At 40.8% G+C, this 23,297-nt stretch overlaps 1 protein-coding gene across 2 annotated transcripts in view; it reads left to right on the forward strand.

Moving 5' to 3' along the window:
• Nucleotides 1-23,297, forward strand: part of SLIT3 (slit guidance ligand 3) — a 495,956-nt gene that overhangs the window by 266,965 nt on the left and 205,694 nt on the right. For both annotated transcript variants that reach the window (XM_071569998.1, XM_071569999.1), the window contains one exon: nt 10,526-10,597. In XM_071569998.1, the coding sequence (XP_071426099.1) occupies nt 10,526-10,597 (72 nt within the window). The remainder of the gene's footprint in view (nt 1-10,525; nt 10,598-23,297) is intronic.

Raw genomic sequence — 23,297 nt, forward strand, 5'->3', positions numbered from 1 at the left:
TTGGGTGCTTCTGGTTCATATGGGCGTTCAAGTGGGAACATTTGTTCCAAAATGCTTGTAAACAGAAAGCTGCAGGATGGATTGCTGTCCTTACCCTGGGTGACAAACGGTGCACAGATGATGTGAGTTTGGCTGCTTGAAAAGCAAAATGGCTTTTTTTGTTAATTCTGATCCAGTTTGCTGTTAATTCCACAGCAAAGTAGTTAAAAATTGATGCAATTACTTGCTGCCCAAATAACCAAGAACATTATTTTTAGTTCCCATTTAATCTATCGGGTAATTTATTTGGTTTGGTTCCTAAAATCTTTCCTGGGTTTTCTTTTGATTTACTTTTCTGAAAGATTCTTTTGGTTTTTATTTTTCCTGTTTAGAAACTAGTTATTCTTTCAAAACACTTCTTGTTCTGGTTAGTTCTTATTAAGTGTTTTGGGCTTTCATTTGTTATGTGCAGGTGTTTTATTGACAGCATAGGTAAGTTTTGGAGGGAGTCTAGACCTGCTGCAGACTGGGGCAAAGGAGTGGAGTGGCAGAGAGGAACACAAGTCACAGAGGTATGGCTGGTGTGGCATCTTCTTCAGAAATATGTCATAGGATGATTCATTTCGATAGGGACAACCACTGCAGGAAAAAGAGTAGGTCTTCAAGTTCATGTGTAACTGCCCAACAAACATTTCATGCCTATGAGTGGACTCTGATCCTGGTGCTAATGAGAAGTCAGCTCTAGGGTGGCCTGCTCAGGACTGTTGCATGAGGCTCTGAATGCACACAGAAAGGAGTTACAGCAGCAAAAGAGCAGATTTTAGTACTCCTTTGAACCTTTTGTCAGTCTTAGTCTAATGGGAGTGTTATTTGCTACTCATACATAAGTACATGTATACATAACTACCTGAGTTACATATATAAGCACACAGAGTGCCCAGAGAAGTCCAGAATACTGTTTTTATGAACTTAGTACAAATATAAGTACGTAAAAATGCATAGCAAGAACTCCCCCTCTCACTGATGTTTTTGTAGCATAAGGGGATAATGCAGAAATCCAAACCGCATATTATGTGAACTTATTTGTTTGAAATCGTGTAGGAGAACAAGCAAATTTGCGGCAAATAGAGTCAGACTATAAGAAGCAATTCCAGTGGGACTTTGGGTGGGGAATTGGAATTCATTGCCTTGAGCAATGAGAATGAAGTTTGATGTAAATGTCTTAAAAGCTCAGAAGGTTCAGCTGAATCGTAATGTCTCTCTCCCACCCTCAGCACCGACTCATCTAAACTCACCCATACGCTTGTCTAGTGTTGATTACAAGTCAGCCACAGATCTGACTTGCAAAATGAGATGTGATGCTAAGAAGTGACAAATACAAAGACTTAAAATCAGAGGATCTGGGCATTGCCTATGCATTGAAGCAACCACTGGGAAACAAATTTCAAATGTTTTTACGGTATCCATTGCCAGCCTTGTTTTCTGGGAGAGACAGCACAGGAGTAGAGTTATGTGATGTGCTTGGGGCTGCTGCTCTTCCTCAACTGGCCTGAGGAATTGTGTGCCTGCAAAGCACACAAACAGAATGAGGAGCTGGAATTTGGAGCTGCATGCCATTTAGGAACGTTTGTGTGCTAAAAACAAAACCTCTGACTTTGAAAATGCCCAGACAGGTTATCAGTGAATGACACAAAACTGTAACTAAGCCTAATGTCTTGCCTTAAGGTAATTAAACCTTATTTTCTGTTAGGTAGTTTTCAGTGGCCAATTTTACAGCAAAAAATCACTAGAATGAGATAAATTCCATGTCTCAAAAGCAAGCTGCTGTTGCCTGATCAGTGCTGGAGAAAAAGGGGTAAAATGAAACAAAAAACCTGAAAGAACAGCCCTCCACCCTCACCATTCATCATCTGGAGTGTCACTTACCCTAAAATCAGAGCCCACAGCTCTATTAAAGATGGAATGACCTGCTTTGAAACCCCTTAGAAAAGCTCCTGAACCTGTGTTAAGCATGATCAGAACTGGAAACTCCTATCAGACTTATCTTAAACTAATGCAGCATCTTGAAATATGTAGTGTCCATAAACTATACTCCAATGGCTGTAGGATTTAGTTATTATTTTAGCATTTCTTAAATGTTCAGAATCTGAATAGAACCCTACTGAAAAATAAATAAAATCTGCCAAATGGGGCACTGATATTCAGAGCTGTGGTTCCTTCTCCAGCTTTAACTGAACATTTTTGTGGGGTTTTTTAAAACAGTCTAATAAACCAGGATCCAATTAAAAATTTATAGATGTGTTATACTAAGAAACTACCATTCATAGGTGCAACCTCTTAATTGTTTGAATATTCATCCACAAAGTTTTACTATTAGTTCTATAAGTAACAAGAATAGTCACCAAAATAAAAACAATCTACTGGTTTGCCCAAACTTATCAGCCATGCAGGAAGACTGAGACCCTGCTGTGACTGTACTCACATTTACTGGCTGGGCATTATTTCCTCCTAATTTTTGTCTTAAAATCTACAAAAACCCCATATCTCAAGTTATTGTATGACTGTGGGTGATAGAATTAATCTAATGTACTATGGGATTTCAGAGAGGACAGATGTCTGGAGATCAAATGTCCAGATTTGGTTTTGCTCTGTCATCTCCCTGACTGTGTAAAACAGGCATTTCTGGAGTCTGGGCCCTGGCACATTCACCCTCCCTGCCCTGCCCAGGGTTTCATTCATCCTCCACCACGGCCTCTGCTCCTCGTGTCATTCTCAGGTTTGCTGCTCAAGTCAAAGCCTCTCAAGGTAGGGAGAGCCCTATTTTTCCTCTCAAACCCAAATTTTGTAAATCATTAATGATAAAAATGTGAAACACCAAAACTGATAAGCTTTTTGTCCAAGTGACCCTGTCAAATAAACAGCTTGGGGGCTCCTGGTGAGCTCTACACAGTCCTGGGCAGAGCTGGGCTCACAGGCATTTCCAGGGAAGCTGTGCTGGTGTCCCCAGAGCAGCAGGAATGCCATCCATGTGCAGAACATCTCCTGTCCTGCCCTGTGGACAGCAATCTGCAGCACTGACCCTGCCTTGCACTCTAGAGAGGTTCTTGCACCCTCTGTCCTACTGAACCCACCATAGAAACACCAGTGCCTCCAAACAAATACTTTTCTGTCTTTGACAAGTGACAGATGATATATTTTTAATAGGAAGGGTTGAAGCATTCTGTGTGTTCCCTTTGCTAAGTTGTGGTTCTGTGATGGATTTGTTCCAACATGGAACATACGCAGGGACTCCTTTCCCAGAAGAGCCCCAAACCCCAGTTGGCTGATGCCTCCATATTGATCGGCTCTCACAGCTCACTTGGGGGGGTTATTGGTTTTGCCTTCAAGCTGAGCATGGCTTAGGTGCTGTTGGTTCCACCCAGGTGATGCCATGGTGGTGCACAGCCTGTGTGGGCACTGCCTTTGCTCCCAGTGCGTCCTGCCCCATGCCTGGGCAGCAGGGCCAGCGGGGTGAGGATCAGGGCTGTCCCCCAGCTGGGATGGGGCACAGGCAGCCTGGACCCTGGGCATTCACTGTACCTCTGGCTCCCTTCCCCATGCCAGCGGGGGAGGAAGGGGCTCGGGGTTTGATGGAAACAGTGACCACAGATGTGCAAACAGAGCTCAGGCAGCACTGCAGCTCGAGGGTGGAAGGTGCTGCTTCCTTCGGGATCCTGTCCCACCTGGGTGGATGGAACCACCTGCACCTCCTCCCTGCCTCTTTGTACATGACAAATTTCTACTAGTTTCAGATTAAATAACTGCCTTTTTTTTTAACGTAAGTGCCTTCGCTACACATTTTCCAGTTTCATAGTAACATCCCTAATGATATAATTTCCTATTAATATTCCTATTCTGAGTCCCTATTATGATTTCCTATTAATAAGGTAGGTGATTAATAACATTTTGGAGCCAGAACTTTTCTTTACATGTGGTATTTGATACTTGTAAACTGGAAATAACAATAAATAAATATTTAAGTGAGTGCAAACCTTCTAAAAGTGTAAAAACCACCATAGTAAATAACTTTTGTATTCTTGAACGCCCATTTTATCTTCTTCATTTCTTCCCCTTTTCCCCTTTGGGGCTGTAGCAGAGGAGAACAACAGATGGTTATCAGTCAAGAGTAACTAAGGAAACCACAAAACCTGCCCCAATTGCTATGGAGACAGCCATTTCTGTGCTTGGTATGCACTATTTGTTACATCAGCAACCAGAGAGAGTTAAAAAAAGAAAAAAAAAATTGGTCTAAAGCACCTGATACTAAAAGGAAATCTTGGCTTTGTGTGTGTTTGTCCTTGTGGGAAGTGGCAGGAGTAGTTTCCATGTTCATTTGCCACTCAGCTTTTGCTTTAAGCTGATATGATGGCTGGTTTTTGACAGCAGCATTTTGATTTGTGAGTTTCTGTAATACAAACACTCAGAGCAAATACTTAATACTTTGGAATAGTCTGAAGAACAATTATTTATGAGCAGCTCTTCCCCTTCTCATCAGGGATCCCTCCCTCCTTGAATTTAACAACCTGGCAGCATGGGTTGGGTGTGAAAACTGAAGACAGGGAATACGACTGTGCCCAATTATTGCAGGCACATGAGCTGCTTCTGCACAAAGCTTCAGCCATGGCTTCTGCCAGAGCCACATCTTTGGGAAAATAAATTAAAAAAAAAAAATATAAGAGGAGTTTTGGAACACTTGTAAAAATTTCAGAGGGAGGTTGCAGCTTGAACACAGCAGCTGCATCACTTCTTTCAATTTTCCAATATAAGCAAGTTCTTATAGAATGATTGTAGTGATTTTCATTTTAGAGTAAAAATTAAATGTGAAAAAATGTCTTAAAAGCCAGTTTGAAAGAATTTAGTATTATTTCAATGTATTTGAATTTAATATTAGTTCAAAGAACCATCTTTTCCCCCTTATTGGGGCTTCCTTATCAATTAAGGATAAAGATTTTAGATTGGTATGTGAGAAATTTTACACAGATCTGTTGGTGTCACTTTCCTTTCAGATTTTAATATTCTTCTAGTTATGTAAGGACAATAACTGTTACAGTGGGTATCTCTAATTCTTAGAGGTTATTGAAGAGCTTCAGTACTAAATTTGAAACTTCACAGGAAAGGGATAGACCAGCCTGTATTAGAAATGAAATAGAAAAAGGTTGGGGAAAATGTTGAATAAACAGAGGTTATTTTGGAGATATAATTAACAAAATTAATTTGTTTTCTGGCAATGATTCTATAATAAGTTACGGTGAATTTACCTTCCTGTGAAATGCCTGTTAACTACTTTAGTGATACAGTACCTTTAATATGGATACTTCTGGTTAAAACTCTAAGTCTTTTATTCCTGAGGTAAAGGCTTTTGCCTAATTTCGGCTCTACAACAGTAGAAATAATCTATAACAGTAATTTTATATCTGTAACTGTAGAACCTTCTTAAATATGCAGCTATTATAACACTGCTTTTTTGTGCTAAATGGGAAATGTGAGCAACAAAGAAATCTGAACAGTATTTATTATGATACTTGTTACTACAGGCTTTTATTTAAATATTTAACTAGATTTGGGGCAAAATATAGAAAGAGGTTACAGTAATTTAACTGCTGTCAGAGTATAATTAAAAAACAGATTAGCACTTGAGCTCTGCAGTGGCCTTGGTAGTGTTTGAAAATGGAAAAAAAAATCCCTCACTGAATAAAGTACAAACCACTGCTTATATAGTTCATTATTGTGAAATGTTGATGCTTCAAGGGCCTCTCCCTGGTGAATGTGACTGTGGCTAATTGCAGGCAAAATACTGAAAGCTCTTACTTAGGCACCAGGTTAGCTGGTGTACGATGAGGAGACCTTGCTAGCAAGCATTAGCTGATTTTTATTGTTAATAAAAGATTAGATTATTTCAGTTTTATTTGATTTCTTTAATATTTGATAATAGTTGTGTGTTTAAAAAAATCTTAAAGCTACTAGCATGATAAAAATTACATCAGCTTTGCTGGTGAGGATTTTTATCTCCCAAATGCATTTGAAAATTTAATATTCCTTATTGTTGTGAGCAAAACCTTCAAGGCTCAGTATTTAAAGGATTATTTCAAATGGCAAAAGAAAATCATCATTATAAATATTATTTTAAATTTAACTCTTATCTAGGATAAATAACGTGCAGGTCTAGATGGAGAAGATGGAGTTATACTCTGTCAGGGAGTCAGTGTTTTAGACATTTGAAGTGCTGCCTTGGCCAAGCCATAGACACTCCTGTGATATAAATCTATTAGGACACAGCATTATTCCTAATTTCTTAGAAAGGTGGTTTCCATCCAAATTGTTGGTTTAAAAAAAAAAAAAAACAAACCAAAACCAAACACCATTTTTAAGTTTGACAATGATCAATCAGTTGCATATAATGTAGTCACATAATTTTCCTGTTCTTAATAAAAACTGAGAGCAGGTATTGAGCCCTGGTTAGAGGCAGATTATAATACATGTGGCTTTATGTATTTATAGGTCTACCCCATGAAAGATGCTTTTGCCTCTGACTAGTTTTATAAATTCTTGCATTGTTTATAAGCATTTGTCTGTGTCACACTCCACCTAAATCCCATTTGCCCATTCAATATTTTCCTTGCTTGAGTGCTTTGCTCCCTTCTCCGAGGTCTTCTGCTGTTGCTCTTTGTTATCTGTTCACATTGTCTGGTTGCTAATTGCCTGTCACGGAGATCTGGGATCCCTGGAGCCCCTGAGGTGAGGTCAGGGATGATAATTCAATCACAGGAGCTGCTGGGTTTCCCAGGCTGGGATCTCGGAGCCAGGACCTGTTCTGGCAACATCACCAACTCCAGTGCTTTATTCCACAGGAGATTTGGTGTTTAACCCAAACACTTTCACCCAAGTTGAAGTCAGATATCTATGTCACTTAGCAAAACTTGGAAGTTCAAAGTTTGGTCGTGTTTATTTGTTTATGCCTTGGCTTGTCCTTGTTATGATGAGGCACCCTATGGCTGTTTCACACAGCTCAGTGACTGGGGTTTCATTCACCCTTCAGCCCCTTTCAAACAGTGCCTCATTTTTTCAATGTGTGAACACTTTTCTTCTGAGGCAGTCGAGGCACTTGGTAGTTTGAGATAAAATCTGACCTTAGTGCTGTATTCCTTCAAAAGGCAGGAGTAAATGGAGGTATGAAAAGTGATTTTGTCTATTTTAAAATCTGAGTTTGGGTCGTCTGCCCCTTTGTCAGCAATATATTGCACTTCTACATGCATAACTTCCTGTTTGTTGTCTTGAGGAAAAGGTTCTGTAGAAAGGCCATGAGCAGTGACAAAGAGGGATGGAATTAAATCTGAATCCAGACTTCTGCTGGCCAAGACCATTTTTTACCTTTACCTGTAAGCCTGGAGCAGTTGATCTGTGGCTCAGGTACCTGCCCTGTGCTCCTTGTGAGCACTCTGTTCAGAGCACAGGGATGGAGAAATGGGAGCAGGGTCACATGTTCCTCAGGGAAATAAATGTATGTGCCACCTATTCTGAAATACTGCCTTTTCTCCTTTTTTCCTTTCTTTAAAGTTCAGTTTTTACTTTCTCTGCATATGGTTAGTTTTATTCAGGTAAGATGCTCTTCCCAACAAGTGTTAGGCATGTCTGTTCTGCCCCTTGCAGAGCTGCCTGCACACCTTACCCACACTGAGTATGTGATCTGGCTGCTGGTCCGCATCACAGGGGGTTTATTTTCTCTTCATGGCTGTAAAAGTATGTGCTGAACACCTGTCTTTGCCTTTCTGTAAGACCTTACCTCAAGTTTTCCCAAATCTTTAAACTTAACATGCTGTCTTGGAAAGAAGACTTTGTTTAGATTTTAAACTCTTGACTTGCTAGTCTCGATCAAACCACTAAACAGGTGCAAAGAAATAGGATTTCCATCTTTACACACAGAGATATAAATGGGGAGGTGGAGGGTCTTAAAACCAACCATGCCTAATTTTAAGACAGCTCAGAGTTCTATTCCTTTAGAGAAGAAACTCTCATGCTTTGCATTAAACGCAGATGTGGATGTGTTGGTGTGATAGATATCAGGAGACATGAGCTCTGGGACAAAGGAGAATTAAATGTGTGGATCTCTCCCAGAGGCTGCAGATTTAGTTCATGGGCCACAGAATTCGGGTGTACCACCAATGAATATTTTCCCTATTTACTGACCGTCCTTCTAAATGTGGGTCGTCTGAGCATCTGGAGGTTTCCCTTGCTGTGTCCTGTGCATCGATCACCCAGACTAAACCTGGTTGTTAGCACCAGCGTGACTCAACCTCTGGAAATATGATTAAGATGATCATTACACTTTTTCAACAAAAATCAATCTATGAGAGTAGTGTTTAAAAAAACCCAAACAAACAAAAAAAAAAAAGAGAAAACCAATACCCACATAGGAAGCCCTTTAATCAGAAGCCTTTGTGACTATCACACTGTGTTTATTTGCTTATTTTAGTGTATTTGGCAGAAAAATCAATGTTACAGTATAACTCAAATAAAAATACGCAGTATGCAGTGCTTCCCGTAGGAGAGGGAGAGGTGATTCTCAAGCTGAGCCCTCTTTCTCTTCATCATTCTAGCATGTGCCAGCTTCATGCTTAATAAAGCTAAGTCTAAAATACTTAGTCATGTAAGCAGTGTTATATTTAACTCATTTGAAGTTTATTTCTCTTGAAAATGCACCATCCTTTCTGTTTGAGACACAAATTTTTGACAACCCACACAATTAACCAGGGATGTCAGAAGGAGCCATTCAGCAGCCAAAGGCCCTCCCAGCATTCAAACCTATAGAGGTTTTAACATCTTTGCTAGGGGGTCAGAGAAGCAGAACATAAATATGTATATATGCATTTACTTACATATGCATATATACTATGCATGAACTCTTGGAGAAAAATCCCTTTTGGGTGATTGTTTATCTTGGTGTCTGTCACTATAGGAGACATTGCTGAAGTTTTGTGGAATTCACAAAGTTCTCCAAAGTTACAAGAGCTATGAGAAAGCTTAGCTGAGCTTTGTGCCTCCTAAGCTTTTTAATAGACCTTAGAGTGTGTATGGATTTTCCTGTGCTTTAAGTCATAAAAAACGTCATGTTCATTGACAGCAGTTTCCTGTAGTTGTTAGTAAATGTATCATACTCAAGATGCTCAATGTTAGTAGCTCAAATTTAGTCTTTAAAGGGGTTTATAAAGATTGTACTTGCTCTGTCTTTGCTCTATTGTTGAATAGTAACAAAGGTGTGACAAATCTCTATGTAGACCAAAAATTAGATACAGCAAATAAATGTAAAGAAGCTGATCAAACATCCAACTATATTATACACAGGTGTAATATATTTGCTATATTTGCATATATATATTAATAGAAAACAGCACAGCAGTGCAATCTTTATACCTTTGTTCATAATACTTTACACACACAGTACAAAAGGTCACTGCCTCAACAAATCTAAAGTTTACACTGTGCAAAGGGCAGCATCAAATAAAGTCAGGAGCTTGCATCTATTTTTTCATGAAATGCAGATATTTTATTTAAACGTGGTCAAATACGTACTTTTATTTCTTTGAGTGTAAAATTGAAGGGCTCAGATGTCAGACAATGTAATCACTGAATTTTAAATTACAACTTTAATTTTTTTAAGGAGAAAAGACAGATGTAGCTGCACTGCTGTGTCCACATGTATTGCAAAATACATTTAAATCATGCGCATACGGGGAGACAAATGAGAGAACTCTGCCATCCGAATATTAAATTACACATTTTGAAGCAAAATAGTGGTTTAAGTGTACATGTGTATAATGCTTTTTGTCACTGGATTGCTCTCCCTGATGCAGTTAGACAGAATCTGTATTTAGTCAGAAATCTTTCAATAGAACGGGCTACCAGATGGGACCAGTAACAATGCAGAGAGGCATCGAACCACCACAGACATTTGGTGCTTAGAATAATAAAAAGACTATAAAATTAGATTAGTTGAGTCTAATTTGGAATTGGTATATTCCCTATGCACTCTCACAGCTCTTGGGTAGATAAAGCCTGGAGATTTAGTACTGTCAGGACAGAGGACTCCAACTTCCAGTAAAAGAAAAAGCGGCATTCTGGGAGGTCACGGAGGGCAGCTCAGTGACCTCCAATGATTTACAGGCCTTTAGCTTAATGAAATTGTTTCAGTGACATGACGGTAAAAGCTCATAATGGATTGGATGCCCTAATGTAATGAAATTACTCCCTTCTGCCTTTAAAAAAAAAAAAAAAGAAGAAGAAGAAGAAGGAAAAAAAAAGGCGCAATTAATATTTACTGAGACCTGACAGGCTTCAGTGTGCGGCACCGTGCAGCGCTGTCAGACAGCGCGAGCGGAGCGTGGCAGCTGAGCAGGCGCTGCCAGGGGGTGGAGGGACACCTCGGGCACGGGGAAGCCCCAACCTGGTGCTCCGACACAGCTCTGCCCATCGCCAGCCTTCATCCTCCTCTCCCTCTCCTTCCTTTCTGCAGGCAACTGGACAACAATCAGATCAGCTGCATCGAAGATGGAGCCTTCCGAGCCCTGCGCGACCTGGAGATCCTGTGAGTTGACTTGGAGCCGTGCTGGGGTGCCGGGGGGGTGGCCATCCCTGTGCTGCAGTGCTGGGGGAGTCTCGGGGCTCCCACCTCACCCGCTGGTGCAGGTGGCAAAGCGGCATCTCCCACTTCCCCCGGGCTGGGGTTATTGCTCATTAAACCACAATAGGCGAGTTCTCCGCTGCCGCTCGTGAGGAGCAGAGACATTGCCGTGCTCACTGCTGCGTGGAACAGATGGGGTTCAGCAGCAGCCCAAGTGCGTCCGGGGTGGGCTCTGCAGCCACAAACCTGCCTGGGGCTGCCTAATGTCGAGCAGCGGATGAGTAACAGGTTCGTGGGGAGCAATATTATGAGATATCTGGCCATTGCCCTAGACAAAAAGCTGTTTAAAAGGTGTTTGGTATGTAAGAGGGAGGAGAGACAGGCGTTTGGCAGGCTTGTTCGGTGCAGTCATTGGCTTTTGGGGAGGATCCTTCTCAGAGGGCTGAAATAACACCACGTTGTGCTCTTCGTGTACCACAAACTTTACACACTGCCTGTTAAAGCTGCAGCACATACCAAAAAAAAGAAAAGGTTTTGACAGTGAAAGCTGACTCTAACAGAGAAGCAGCATATTAGATTGAGAGCACGGTCATTGTAATGTAAATCCAGTATTACCCAGAACTCTGTATCCATGCAGATAATTTGCTTATTACTAATAGTTTTTGTTCACTTAAAGACCTTTTCTGCAATAGGTATTTTACTATGTGAACTGATACAAAGCTTTTCCTGTCACCTCAAAGTTAATCCTGCAAAGCTGGGTGTTAATCTTCTGAAAGCACATAGTTCTAAGCCAAAATGGAAGGGCTGGGGTGACACACGACCCCTCCAAAACTGAAACAAACCCTCAGCGTGTGACCTGGAGTTGATGCTGGATAAGCACAGACACAGAGCACACTTAAGTGCAGCAGGGAAGGCCTGCCCAGACTGCTGCAGAGCCTGCCCTTAAATTACATGGCATGAAACAGCAAATGGTAGGTGGTTAAAATAAGCACCTGCCTCACACACTCCTGGCACCTGGAGACCCAGCAGAGCCACAATGTGCCTTTAGCTGCTGAGAGCAGGCAGAGCAGTGGCTGCACGGCCAGCCCTGTGCCACACACCACAGGGGGCTGAATGCACGTGGGGCCACGCAGGGAATTGCCCCAAGGGCTCTGCCCACCTTGCGCCAGTGCTCAAGGGAGTTCTGCCATCAGTGCCAGCACCAGCTCAGCTTCCTGTGGGACCTGGAGTGGTGCCTGTGTCTGTCACAGCCAGCTGAGGGACCTTTGGCCCCTCTGTCTCCCTCGCTGGGTCAGGGATGTTGGTCAGGTACTTTGTGTTGCTCATGATCACTTAGCAGTAGATTTCTGCTGAGTTTCTTATCTGGAAATTTATATTATCAAGACTATTGTTCAAATTCTATATTAATAGCTCTTTTCAGGAGAAGTAATGCACTACCACTATAAAGTTTGACTTGTCAGTCAGACTGAAAAGTCTACCATGTGGTGAAAGAAAGGAAGAAAAGAAAAAGAATGAACTCTCTTAAAAATTGGCTTCTTTTTGTTCTTTTTTGTTTGCTTGTTTGATAGACTGATTTTCCATATCTGCAGAGAGTGAATCAGTCCTCCACTGACAGCAGACTGTGCTATAACTTCCACTGAAATAGGCTGGACAATACATGGAGTCTTTTTCTGTAAAATGCCAAGTTCTGCAGGCTCTGCAGAAGTTGCTAGGAATACATTCCTTTTCTCCAGGATGTAGGAATTGTTGAATTAGTTTATTTAACTCTCTGCTTTTATTTGGTTAATTCTATGCCACTTACTTGGGTGGGAGAAGAGGAGGATATATTAAATACATCATAATCAGCTCTTTAATGCATTTCTAATTTTCAACACAGGCACACTGCTCCAGGAAAAATCAATCTTAATTCTAAAAGATGAGAAAATAGATTGATATTATCTATTTCTAAACTTATTTTTCTTGCAGTCACAAAATGTGAGTTTTATACTTCCAACCTAATATGATTTTTTTCGATGTTGTTCTTCAAAGAAAGTCTGAGCATTTAATCTCTCTATCAAAATAAATTTGCTAAATGCCCCCGAGAATATCATATCTTCAGTTGTAAAACAGTAATAAATGTTAAAATTTAAAATGATCGGAACCATCAAAGAACATTAACAAGTGAAACCAAATTTCATTTCAGATACACAGCGTATTTTGCACAGATATATTTTAACCTGCAGTGCAATATGTAGAAAATATGTAGCGATTCTGGCAGAAAAGCCTGTTAATTATCTCCTTGAATAGTTTGCGAGAGAACCAAATAATGTATTTCTTCTTTATCTTACCGAGATCTTGTGACCTTCCTGATAGCAAATGTTGCCATTGCTGTATCTTTTCCATGCACACACTGCCCATCTACAGAATTCTAAATTCCGTAGGTAACTCAGGGCAGTGCTTTGTATTACTCAAAATATAAACTACGAACACCTTCTTTAGAAACACTTTAATTTCTGGATCACCCTTCTCATTCACCTTGAGTTCCTCAAAAGACATGAGTGCCAGGAGCTTTGTGATTCAGTAGCTGCAGAAGAAAGTCGTGCAGTTATGCTTCAAAATGAAGAGCATGCCATGGTCCGTGACACTTATTCCTGCTTATCCACAAGTTGTCCTCACTGTTTTTATTTTCTTGCTTTGTGTTATGAATATGTTCCTGTACCAACAAATAGCGCAGAGGTAGAGATGAAAAGCAGACTCATAGCTGTGCCAAATTTCAGTATTTGAGGTGGTGCAGTGAGTTGGGAACTTCAGCTGCAGCTTGGATCGGACCAAGGCTTTGACTGCAGCTCCCAATGCAAACATGCTCTCTGTGTGACTCCTGTGCTCATGAGCCTCTGTGTTTGGAATGCCATGAAAGGTGTCCCTGATTCTGTGGTCTGATCTATGTAGAACCCAATGCAGGTGCCAAGTGCTACTGCTGACTCTGAGTTTTGGGTTCAAAGATGCAAAAATGTTGAGTATGAAGTGCTTTGGTGCCTTCTGTTGATTGTCTTTGCCCCTTCAGCAAGGTGACAATAATGTCTGAGAAATGACACAGAACTGGCACACTTATTTAAATGTTCCTTCCTGGTACTTCTGCACTGAGGCTGGTTTTGTTCCTTTCTGCATCAGATTTTATTCCCATGAAGGTTTGGGTTTCTATCTGTTTGTAAAATAAGGATTTTTTGTGTTGACACACTTCCTTTCCCCCTTTTTATAAGATATTAAAGCCTGTTTCAGTAGGTTTGGTCTTGAATTCCAAGACACAGAAAGGTGTGTGCAACAACTAAAACAACAATAAAATGTAAAAGTTCCATATATTCATAAATTACTGGCAAAATAACTATCATATGACCTGTTGGAATATAAATGCACAGAAAAGTTGAAGAAAAGTAGTGTTAAATCTTTACAAACTGAAGCTTTATCAGTAGGAGATGATTTTCTGCTCTGCTTAGTTTCTTACTTATGTCCTGCAGCAATATCTGGCAATAACAGTATTATTGAGAAATATATATTAGAGTAGCCATGAGCATGATTAAAAGTTATTTCAAAAACTCCAAAAAGCTTATTAAAAAAACACAACCAAACAAAAAAAACCCAAAACCAAATAAGACCCACCCAAAAGTAGTCTTCAAAATGATTGGCCAGTATTCCTTATAGAGTCTGAACATACGATGTTCATATTGTTAGAAATGAGTCCATGGTTTTATTTCAAATGTCCAATGTTGTAAAGGATAGGAGATGAAACTCTTCCAGAGCTCAGAATTTCACCTTCAGTCTCTTAGGAGACATGAAAAAAAAAGGAATTCATTTCAAGGTGGTTCAACAAGCTCAAACTGGATAAACGAGACATATTGAGTGACTGAACACGCTATTGTCATTAGACTGGAAGGGCTGAACAATTTTTCTCAGTAAGAAACAGAACTCAATTTAGCAAAAACCCCTTTAATTTATTTATCATTGTTTTGTCTCTCTGGGGTAGCTTGAAAACTGTGTGGTGACATGGTAGTTGTACCATGTGGACAGCATAGAAAGAATTACAAGTCACTGTTGACAACTTAGGTGGAGTATTTTCTTTCTTTTATATTGCAAAAGCTGTTTTTCCTCCTGCTTTATAATGATAGCCAGAGGGACTGGAGCTCCAACACGTTCTGTTTGTTGCACAAGATTTTCTCCTACCAAGGGTTGATCCTAGGGGGTCTGTGGGTAGTATTCTGCTAAAGAAGGCAAAGGAGTTCTTGTACTGAGTGATTTGGGGGGTTGTTTGTTGTTAGTCATGTTAATTGTAAGTCTTTCATATGATATCTCTGTGCCTGAAATCCTCCTTCCTGAGCTCACCTGCTCTTTGAAATGAAGGAGCACTGGCTCTGTCTTTGAGTCTGTAGCAACAATCTATGCACAAGGGGTTCCACCAGTCTGCTTTGGACACTTCAGTGTGAAAAATCATGGCAGTTCATTCACAAATAATACCGAAAAGAACATTCACAAATAATACTGAAATAATACTGAAAAAGAATAATACTGAAAAAGAACAAGTACAGTCATCCAAATATTTGTAACTTCGATTCCAAAAAAGCCCTAAATCTTTTACCTTTAAAAAAAAAGGTGGGTTTTTTTTCAGATTGTAAAATGTATATAAAAACATATTACCCTTCCCTCTGTGAAATCTTGAACTGAAATTATAGGAATATCAGAAATTAGAGTTTTTATTTCAGTGTTTGTGTGTTGAAGCTTTTCTCTCCAAATATTTCTGCCTCACTCTTGCTCCTGCTCCATGACAAACCCACAAAAGCTCAGAACCACAAGGGCAGCGCTGGCATTTCCGAGCTCTGCTCCGGCCCCAGGCCGTGGCCAGCAGGACTCAGCACAGTCTGTCACAGCAGGCTGGGCTGCAGCCCCTGTTCTGGGCATTGCCCCACACATCCAGCCATTGCAGGCATCTTCCCACTGGAATAGGGTTATTCCTGCATTCCAGCTTTCCATCCAGAAAACATTCTGTTTCATAAAAGGTTTAGTCTGTGCAATTTCTGATGGCAGTACCATGGAGGTCTGTGCTTATAATGCTCACTGCCTTTAGTCACAGCAAACTTTTTAAGAACTCTTCTAAACACAAATGAATACTTTGTGCTACAGGCAGGATTTAATTGTTCCTAGGATTGCCTCTGTGTGCTGAACACTCAGTTATGCACTCAGTATTACTTATTTGCAAAATGCTATTCTGGGCATGTCTTAACTAGATAGAAGAATTTTATTTGCTTGCCCATCCTGGAAAGACAAGGAATGAAAGTAATGACATAATTCTAAATATATGAGATGTCATTGCTTAATGAAAGCCTGAAAATGCCACACAAATGTGATTTCCTCCTCTATTTTGCTGGAAATTATGGTCGGTTGAGGCAATCAGGATCAAATTTGAACTCTGTAAATTATGTTCCTATAACTGATACGAAAATACCTAAATACAATAATGAAAATAAGAATTCTGTCTAAAATGATGTGCATAGCTGGTTTAGTTATTCATACAGCGAAATTAAAATGATGGAGTTTTTTGGTTCAGGGTTTTTTGTTTGGTGGGTTTGAGTTTTCGCTTTTGTTTTTTGTTGTTTGTTTGTTGGGGTTTTTTTCTTACCCAAGGGTGTATGTTAGCTCAAATGTATGTAAATAAAAATAATTCAAAATCCTTGCTTATTTCATCAGTCAACATCTAAACAGTACACATTGTAAAAAGAAAACTGAATGGAGTAACCATTGTCTATATATGAGTAATTGAAATATCTGCTTGTTAGGTGAAATTAGGTGAAAACCAGGGGATTTGACATTTCTAGAAGCATCCTCAGCTCTCCATGTTGAGCTTGTCTCACAGATGTGCCATAGGAAGAACAGTTGGTTTGGCAATTGAGAAATGGTGCCCTCAGAAAACAGAGGTATCAGTGGGCAATGGGAATTTCCACTTTTCTTTGCTCTGTAATTTATTGGACTGTCCTGTAGTTTATACCCCTCCTGTTCTTCCTGTCTCCTGTCTCGCTGTAGGTCTGTAAGGGAAGGAGAAATGCTCCTGAAGAACCTGGCTGCTGTTCTTACAATATCAGTTATATAAATCAGTTAGAGATCAGATTAACTGCAGAAAAATGCCTTTTTCTGGTGAACTTTTAGAAAGGTGCTGGACCCCCATGGACCCGAGGGAGATGAGATGCATAATCAGCACAAAGAATTGATGGAGGGAAGATGGGGTGCTTGCATGGCTGCTTGATAAGAGCTGTTTTTATTTGCTGATGCATGTCTGTGGGAGATCTGGTGTCACTGCTCAGGATGTGGAAATGAAGTCTGAGATAACCTCTGCTGTGCAGCAGATTACAAATGGGAGGTTGGAAGTACAGCATGGGGAAGGGAACACTATCCAGATGGCACCGTGGTGACAGGCTTTATATCAAAGACCAGCCAAGATAAAATAAGAGTGGGTAAAAGAGGGTCTCAAAATCGCTGGTGCCTCTTCCAGATGTAATGTAACTCTGTCTTTAATGGAGGAACATATTTGCATAAATTCATTGATCAGTGATTTCACTAATCCTGCCGTATTCCAGGCATGTCCTCGCAAATTGATGAACATTTCTGTCGGTCCTCAGTGCAGATGCTTAATTGTGTTACATATTTAGAAAAGATGGATTTTTCCCTTCCTGAAGGAGATGTAGTAGTTGAATGCTGTGCTCATTCTCCTTCCCTGCCCCATTAGGTTGGAGGGGTTTTTTTCCTTTAAGAATAGCCTGGAGCCGTGCAGGCTGCAGAACTTAGCAAGATAAGAGCAGTGCCAGGTTAGACTTATTAGTTTCATGAATCATTGACCAATATGCTTTTTGAGGAAGCCCAGCTTTATGGGTTGTGTGGTTTAAGCCCTTCATTGGTGCTGCAGTCACTGCTCCGAGAGATTCCAAAGTCAAAACTCGAGGAGACACCGAGATTTCTGGCAAACCTTCTCTTCCATGATATTAATTGTTTCATTTGCATGCTCTGCTCATCTTGTGACCTGCCCTCCCTCCCCTTTGACTAATATAGTTTCTTCATCAGTAATATAAAAGATGTAGAACAAGCATTTTGACTGTTGAAAGTCAAATGAATGTGAACGACTTAATCCAGAGGACACTCAACTGTGTATTTAATGCAGACATGCGGCTCAACACCTTAACCAAGAGCTGAGCTGAAGACTGTGATGAGAATAAAACTCCTTGCTGGTAAAGTTGAGGTGATGACACAGTTCTGAGGTAGATGAACAGTCATTTTATACCGCACTATGCATTTCATGGTTTATAGAGTCCCCAAAGCAGCAGGATGACGATACTATGGTAGCTGGATGTAATTCTGTCAGCACCAACACAGCCCCTGAGGCTGTGTGCCTCTGTAGCACAGGCTTCTGTGGTATTAGTGTCACAGCCCAGGATGTCCTCAGCCCTCCTGTGACACTGCTCAGGGCCCAGAACTCGTGGCACATGCAGGAGTCCCTTCCTGCTCTGGGCTCAGGCACCACAACAGCAAAAAATGGTGATTTCAAAAAACACTTCAAAACATGTAATGGTTCCCTTCCTTTTTTCTGTGTGCCATTAAAGGATCTGTTTATGACCTAAACATTTTTGTCTTTCTCAGAGGTTTGTCTTTCTCAGAGATTTGTCTTCCTCAGAGGTTGCTTTTGTCCCTCTACTGTGCTAAGCACAACAACACAGACAAAAGCTCTGAGCCGCAGTCAGTCTTTACACAAGAGAGGACTCAGAATCCTCTTTCTTATGATGGGAGCTCTGGATACCAGTATTGCTCAGCTCCCAGTTCAAGCAAGGTGTCCAATATGTAACCTTAAAGTGTAGCTGCAGGGATCAGGGTACTTACTACTGGAATTATCCAATGTTTTTAATTGGGATAATGATATTGTGCCTATAGTAAATTAGAAATCAAGTCAGTAATATGTAGGTAGTTAGCTTGGAAGTGAGGTAGATAATGACATCTGCACCTGAAAAGCAAAGCATTGGTAGAAACTTCTTCTGATCTAAAGATCAGACAGGGTCTTTTTTCCTTGCTGTTCACAAGGTTATGCATATAATGTAAGTATATATGTATGAAAGTATATATGACAACAAAAACATCTATATTATGGTTAAATCAGGAAAAAGTAATTTTTAAAAGTTTAAAAAGAAAGGCATATGATTTGTATAAATTAGTCTTTATTTATGTAACAATTCCAGGTTTAAGAAAAAAAAAAGGAAATTTAAGTGCTGCTTTAAGGGTGGAAGCATAGAACAGTGTCAAAGGCATTTGAAGAGAAACATCCACAATTTCTGTGTTAATTAAGTTACCATAAATGAAGTAATTTCATGTTAACTGGTTCGATATTTTTGAAGTGGAATTACATTTCTCACGTTTCTGGTTGGGGTGAATAATCTGAAGACATTATTTTGGGCTATACAAGTGATAGATGACCACACCTGGGACATCTGCAGATCCTTAGAAGCAAATTTAAGTTACTCTTAGATTGTCCAGAAACCTTTGCTGTGATGTACCATGTTGCTCTTGAGTGTTTCAGATGTACTGAGAAAACAGCTCTGTCCATTGAAAAAGCATCAATGGCTACATGAAGCCAGGAAACAAGGAACAGTCATGCCATTAATTTCTAAAAATTGCACACATCCCCCTTGTCTTCCCAGTGCTGGGTGGGGTGAGACATCAGTGGTCTGCAAGTGCCAGAGTGGGATTTCTTTGAGGTTAAAATAGAAGAGAACGTTGTGGAAGCCAACGGGTGTGCTGAAGGGGTGTAGGAGCACATACCCAGCAAGGTCTCTGTTCACCAGCAGAATCTTTGGTTGTGTCTGACACCAGGAGAGCTTTGTTGGGAGAAGGGAGTGTAGGAAAGTAGGTCTTGCTCATGGCTTTTGGCTTTAGACTTGGCTCCCGCGATCGATGAATTGCCGCAATGCAGCATCTCTGCGACGCCGCCTGAAGGCCACCGAGCAGCCCCCGGTGGTGCAGGAGGCGGCTGCGGGCTGGGCGGGCTCTGGGGAGGGGGTAGCCCACGCCACAGGCACCCCCACGCTTCCTACTGGCTCCTTGGGCAATTTCAGTGGTGTCTTAAAAGGGTTGGGTCCATCTCATCTGCGAGACACCCTGTGCTCTCGTCCATGGCTGGCGCGTTGGGGACCAGGTGAGGCGCCGCGCTCGCACTTAGTCTGGAACAGGTGGGACAGACCATGCACAATGGCAGGGATATTTTAATTTGGGTGCATGCAGATATTGGAGACACAGCCATGTGTGGAGAAGGATGGACTCCTTCTATTTAGCTAATGCTTGTGCTTGTAGAATATTCCTGAAGAGATCATGAGCGCGTCAAATTTCTTTCTGTGTGTGTTTTATTTTGCTCTTTCTCACTCTGTGGACTGAACGTGAATGAAACGCTGTGAGTATTTGCTGTTCCAATTGTTATGGTTTCTTGGCTGTATTGCATAGGCATGTATGAATATAGGCAGGGATTGCTACTCCTCATGGGCAGGTGGTGTTTGGGAGAAATGTAAAAATTGGAAAGATAGGCATTTTTAAACATGTTGACCTTTTTCTTGTGTGATGCAACAAGCGCTGTCTGATGTCTTATTAAAATATAATCCTGATGGAAAGCAGATCCCTTTCCAGCTTCACCAAGAAAACTGTAATTGCCCTTGTCTAGAAACTACATGTAGTCTTTGTTCTTTTGAAGCATTTCTTTATGCTCTAAATGTAACTTTTCCTTAACAACTGTTCATATATGCAAGGCTAAATCCACAGAATGTGTGTCCAATGCCTGTGTCATTCATGTGGATTTGAATTAGCCTGTTTATTAGCCTTAATTTCCAGTATGAATTGCAGGTAAAGCCATCACATTGTTAGAATATAAAATTATTCCACAAGTACCTTCTGAGTGTCTTGCATTTTGGGGAGACAATTTTGGCACTGGAGGTGAAGTGTCCCCACTTTAAAAGATTTACTTCTTTTCATTCCTCTGCTGTCCAAAGCCAGGAATTGCCGTTGCAGTTCCATGCGGCACCGTGCCGGCTGTCCTCTCGCTGGAGCTATGGAAGGTCTCTTCCTGCTGCTCTCTCCTGGTGGGAATGCCACAGCCTTGGGAGCTGAGGGGCAGTGAGACACTGAACTCAGAGCAGCTACTCTCTATAAAGGCATTATTTTGCCTGCAGCACCTGGGAGTTCTGTTCTGGGGGAAAATGCAACTCGGGTCCTGGCAGCCCACCCACTCTCCGTGGATTCTCATCGCCCGCCTCTTACATGGCGTTGGTAAAACCTCTTCACTGACACTCAGGCTAAACCACCACCAGTGCCATGCCATTGGTTGTGTGTGCATGTCCCTGTCACAAGTGGGGCTGGTGGCTCGTCCCTCTTTGTTCCCAGTGGCCAGCCCTGCACCTGCAGCAGCCGCAGTCCCGCAGGCGGTGCCGCATTGCGGCAGGCGCTGAGGTGGCCACGGGCTGCCACCGCCACCATCCCAAGGAGACCCGGGGTTGTCACACAGCCCCTTCCATGCACTAGGCCATTTTTGGCACTTTCTCTAGCTCAGAAAAGACAACTAATTTCTGTCTGTCACTTGGGATGGTTTTCTGTTCCGGGTATGTTACATGACCAGTATGAAAAGGCACATTCATTGTGGAGGGGAAGGCTCTCAGAACAGAACCTTTTACTGTAAGGCTGTAGCATTAAGGGTACAGTGTGCTCAGGATAGGACAAATTAAAACACTCTTTGGAAGAATGGCACTCTTCCTCTCTGATCCAAATTTAATCGGTTTCTTTAGAATTTCTTTTGGTGAAGTCCTGTAAGAAAACTGCAGCACTCAGCTGAGTGAATGCTGAAACCTCTTACCCTGGAAATCTCCATCATTAAATGCCTTCAGCCTGAACAAATGACTGAAATTGCTTGCTCCTTTCAAATTATGGAGTTGAACCGTGTTAGTTTGAATTGGATTATGTTTATAAGGCTGCTTCAGCTTCAGAAAGGACTAAGCTGAAACAACTGTTCAGGCAGGGACCTGAGAAACTGTTTTATTTTGCTGAAGAACTGATGCATCAAACTTCAGGTTTGTATAATCTGACTCCATCCTGTTGATTCTTTTTCATCTTTTCCATAAATGCACTCTGGTAGGCTCTCAGTCCTCTGTATTCATCAAGAACCCAGTCCAGTTTCCATTGATTTTGTCAGGAGTAGCACAGAATCCATAAACAACAGTACCTGACATGCATGCAGTTGGGTAAGAGCAAGAGCCCTGTATTTAGTATCAGATATCTCTGTATAACACAAAAATAAAAAAACAATAATCTCCCCCCAAAAGCATATCTACTTAGCAAGGATTTATAGTAAAGTAAAATAATGTATTTTAAGTTTAATTATATTAATTATTTGAACAAGAGATTTTCAAATGAATTTACAAAACAAAATTCAGGGGAGTTGGAATGGAATACAATTATATTTTTGATTGCTGTGGCTCCTGTGGAAATCTGTGCCTAAATAAATAGATTGCAGGGCCTCGATTCACTCCCTGCTGAAATCAGCAGTGGGATTTACTCTGACTTCAGCAGACATTGGTCTGGGTATTATGTCAATTGGACTCATTCCCAGTGGTACTAGGCAATAATATCAGCCCTGAAATTTGGTACCATGGAGAAACATCAAAACCACCCTGATGATGCAAAACATTTATACAGTGTTTGCAGAAATACTTTTCTTTCTCTGAGTCCAAATAAAAATTCCGGATGTAATTGGGACTTAGAGCCACAGCAGGCATTCCCAGCACAGTGTACTGAAAAACATGGAGCCTTTGGGCAAAGACTTGAGAAAATTTCTTGATGAAAAAACGTGAAGACAACATGTCATTTGCCATTTTTGTTTTTAGAAGAATAACTCATTGCAGAATCCTTAATTCAAAAATAAAGCAGTGGCAGAATAATTTCAGCCTGCATTCTCTTGTCTTTGCACCAATGCTTTTATATTTCCATTCAGGCTGAATTGAATTTGTGTTTTCCGCCTAGAATTAAAGTGCCATGTAAAAGATTGAAAAGCTGATTGAAATTTCTCAAAGAAAGCTTCTTCAGCTCTCATTGGGCATAGATGTTAAAAAGAATTGGGGGATGCAACTGGTGCCTGTATTTTGTACAGCTAATAGAGGTGGCTTGATTGTGTGGGAAAATAGCTGTGTCCTTCTGCATACAGAGAGAACAACATCCTTAAGTAACACATTTCATGTAAGGCCGTGTGAATGACACTCTTGATTTAACATCTAACATAGTGCAGAACCTCAATGAATTTTGTACCCTCTTTCTCTGTACAACCTTTATTATATTTTATTTTACCTTACCTTATTCTATTCTCTTTCTCTACTTTGTCTTGGTTTAGCATTTATTATTTATTTTTGTGTCGGTGTAAACAAGTAAATTCAGGCATAATGATATTTATATGCACATCCAACATCAATGCAGAGCTAAAGGTACCACTAGAAAGGTTTGGTTACAAGTCACCAGAAGCCTTAATTTTGCTCCCACTTTTATACATAGGAAAATATAACCTTTGATTGTGTAGGTCTGTATGGTTTTTTTCTGTCTTCTTTTACCTGTTTGCACTGATCTCTATGCCAATCTC

Source organism: Pithys albifrons, chromosome 15, assembly GCF_047495875.1.
Source record: "Pithys albifrons albifrons isolate INPA30051 chromosome 15, PitAlb_v1, whole genome shotgun sequence".
Classification (NCBI taxonomy): domain Eukaryota; kingdom Metazoa; phylum Chordata; class Aves; order Passeriformes; family Thamnophilidae; genus Pithys; species Pithys albifrons.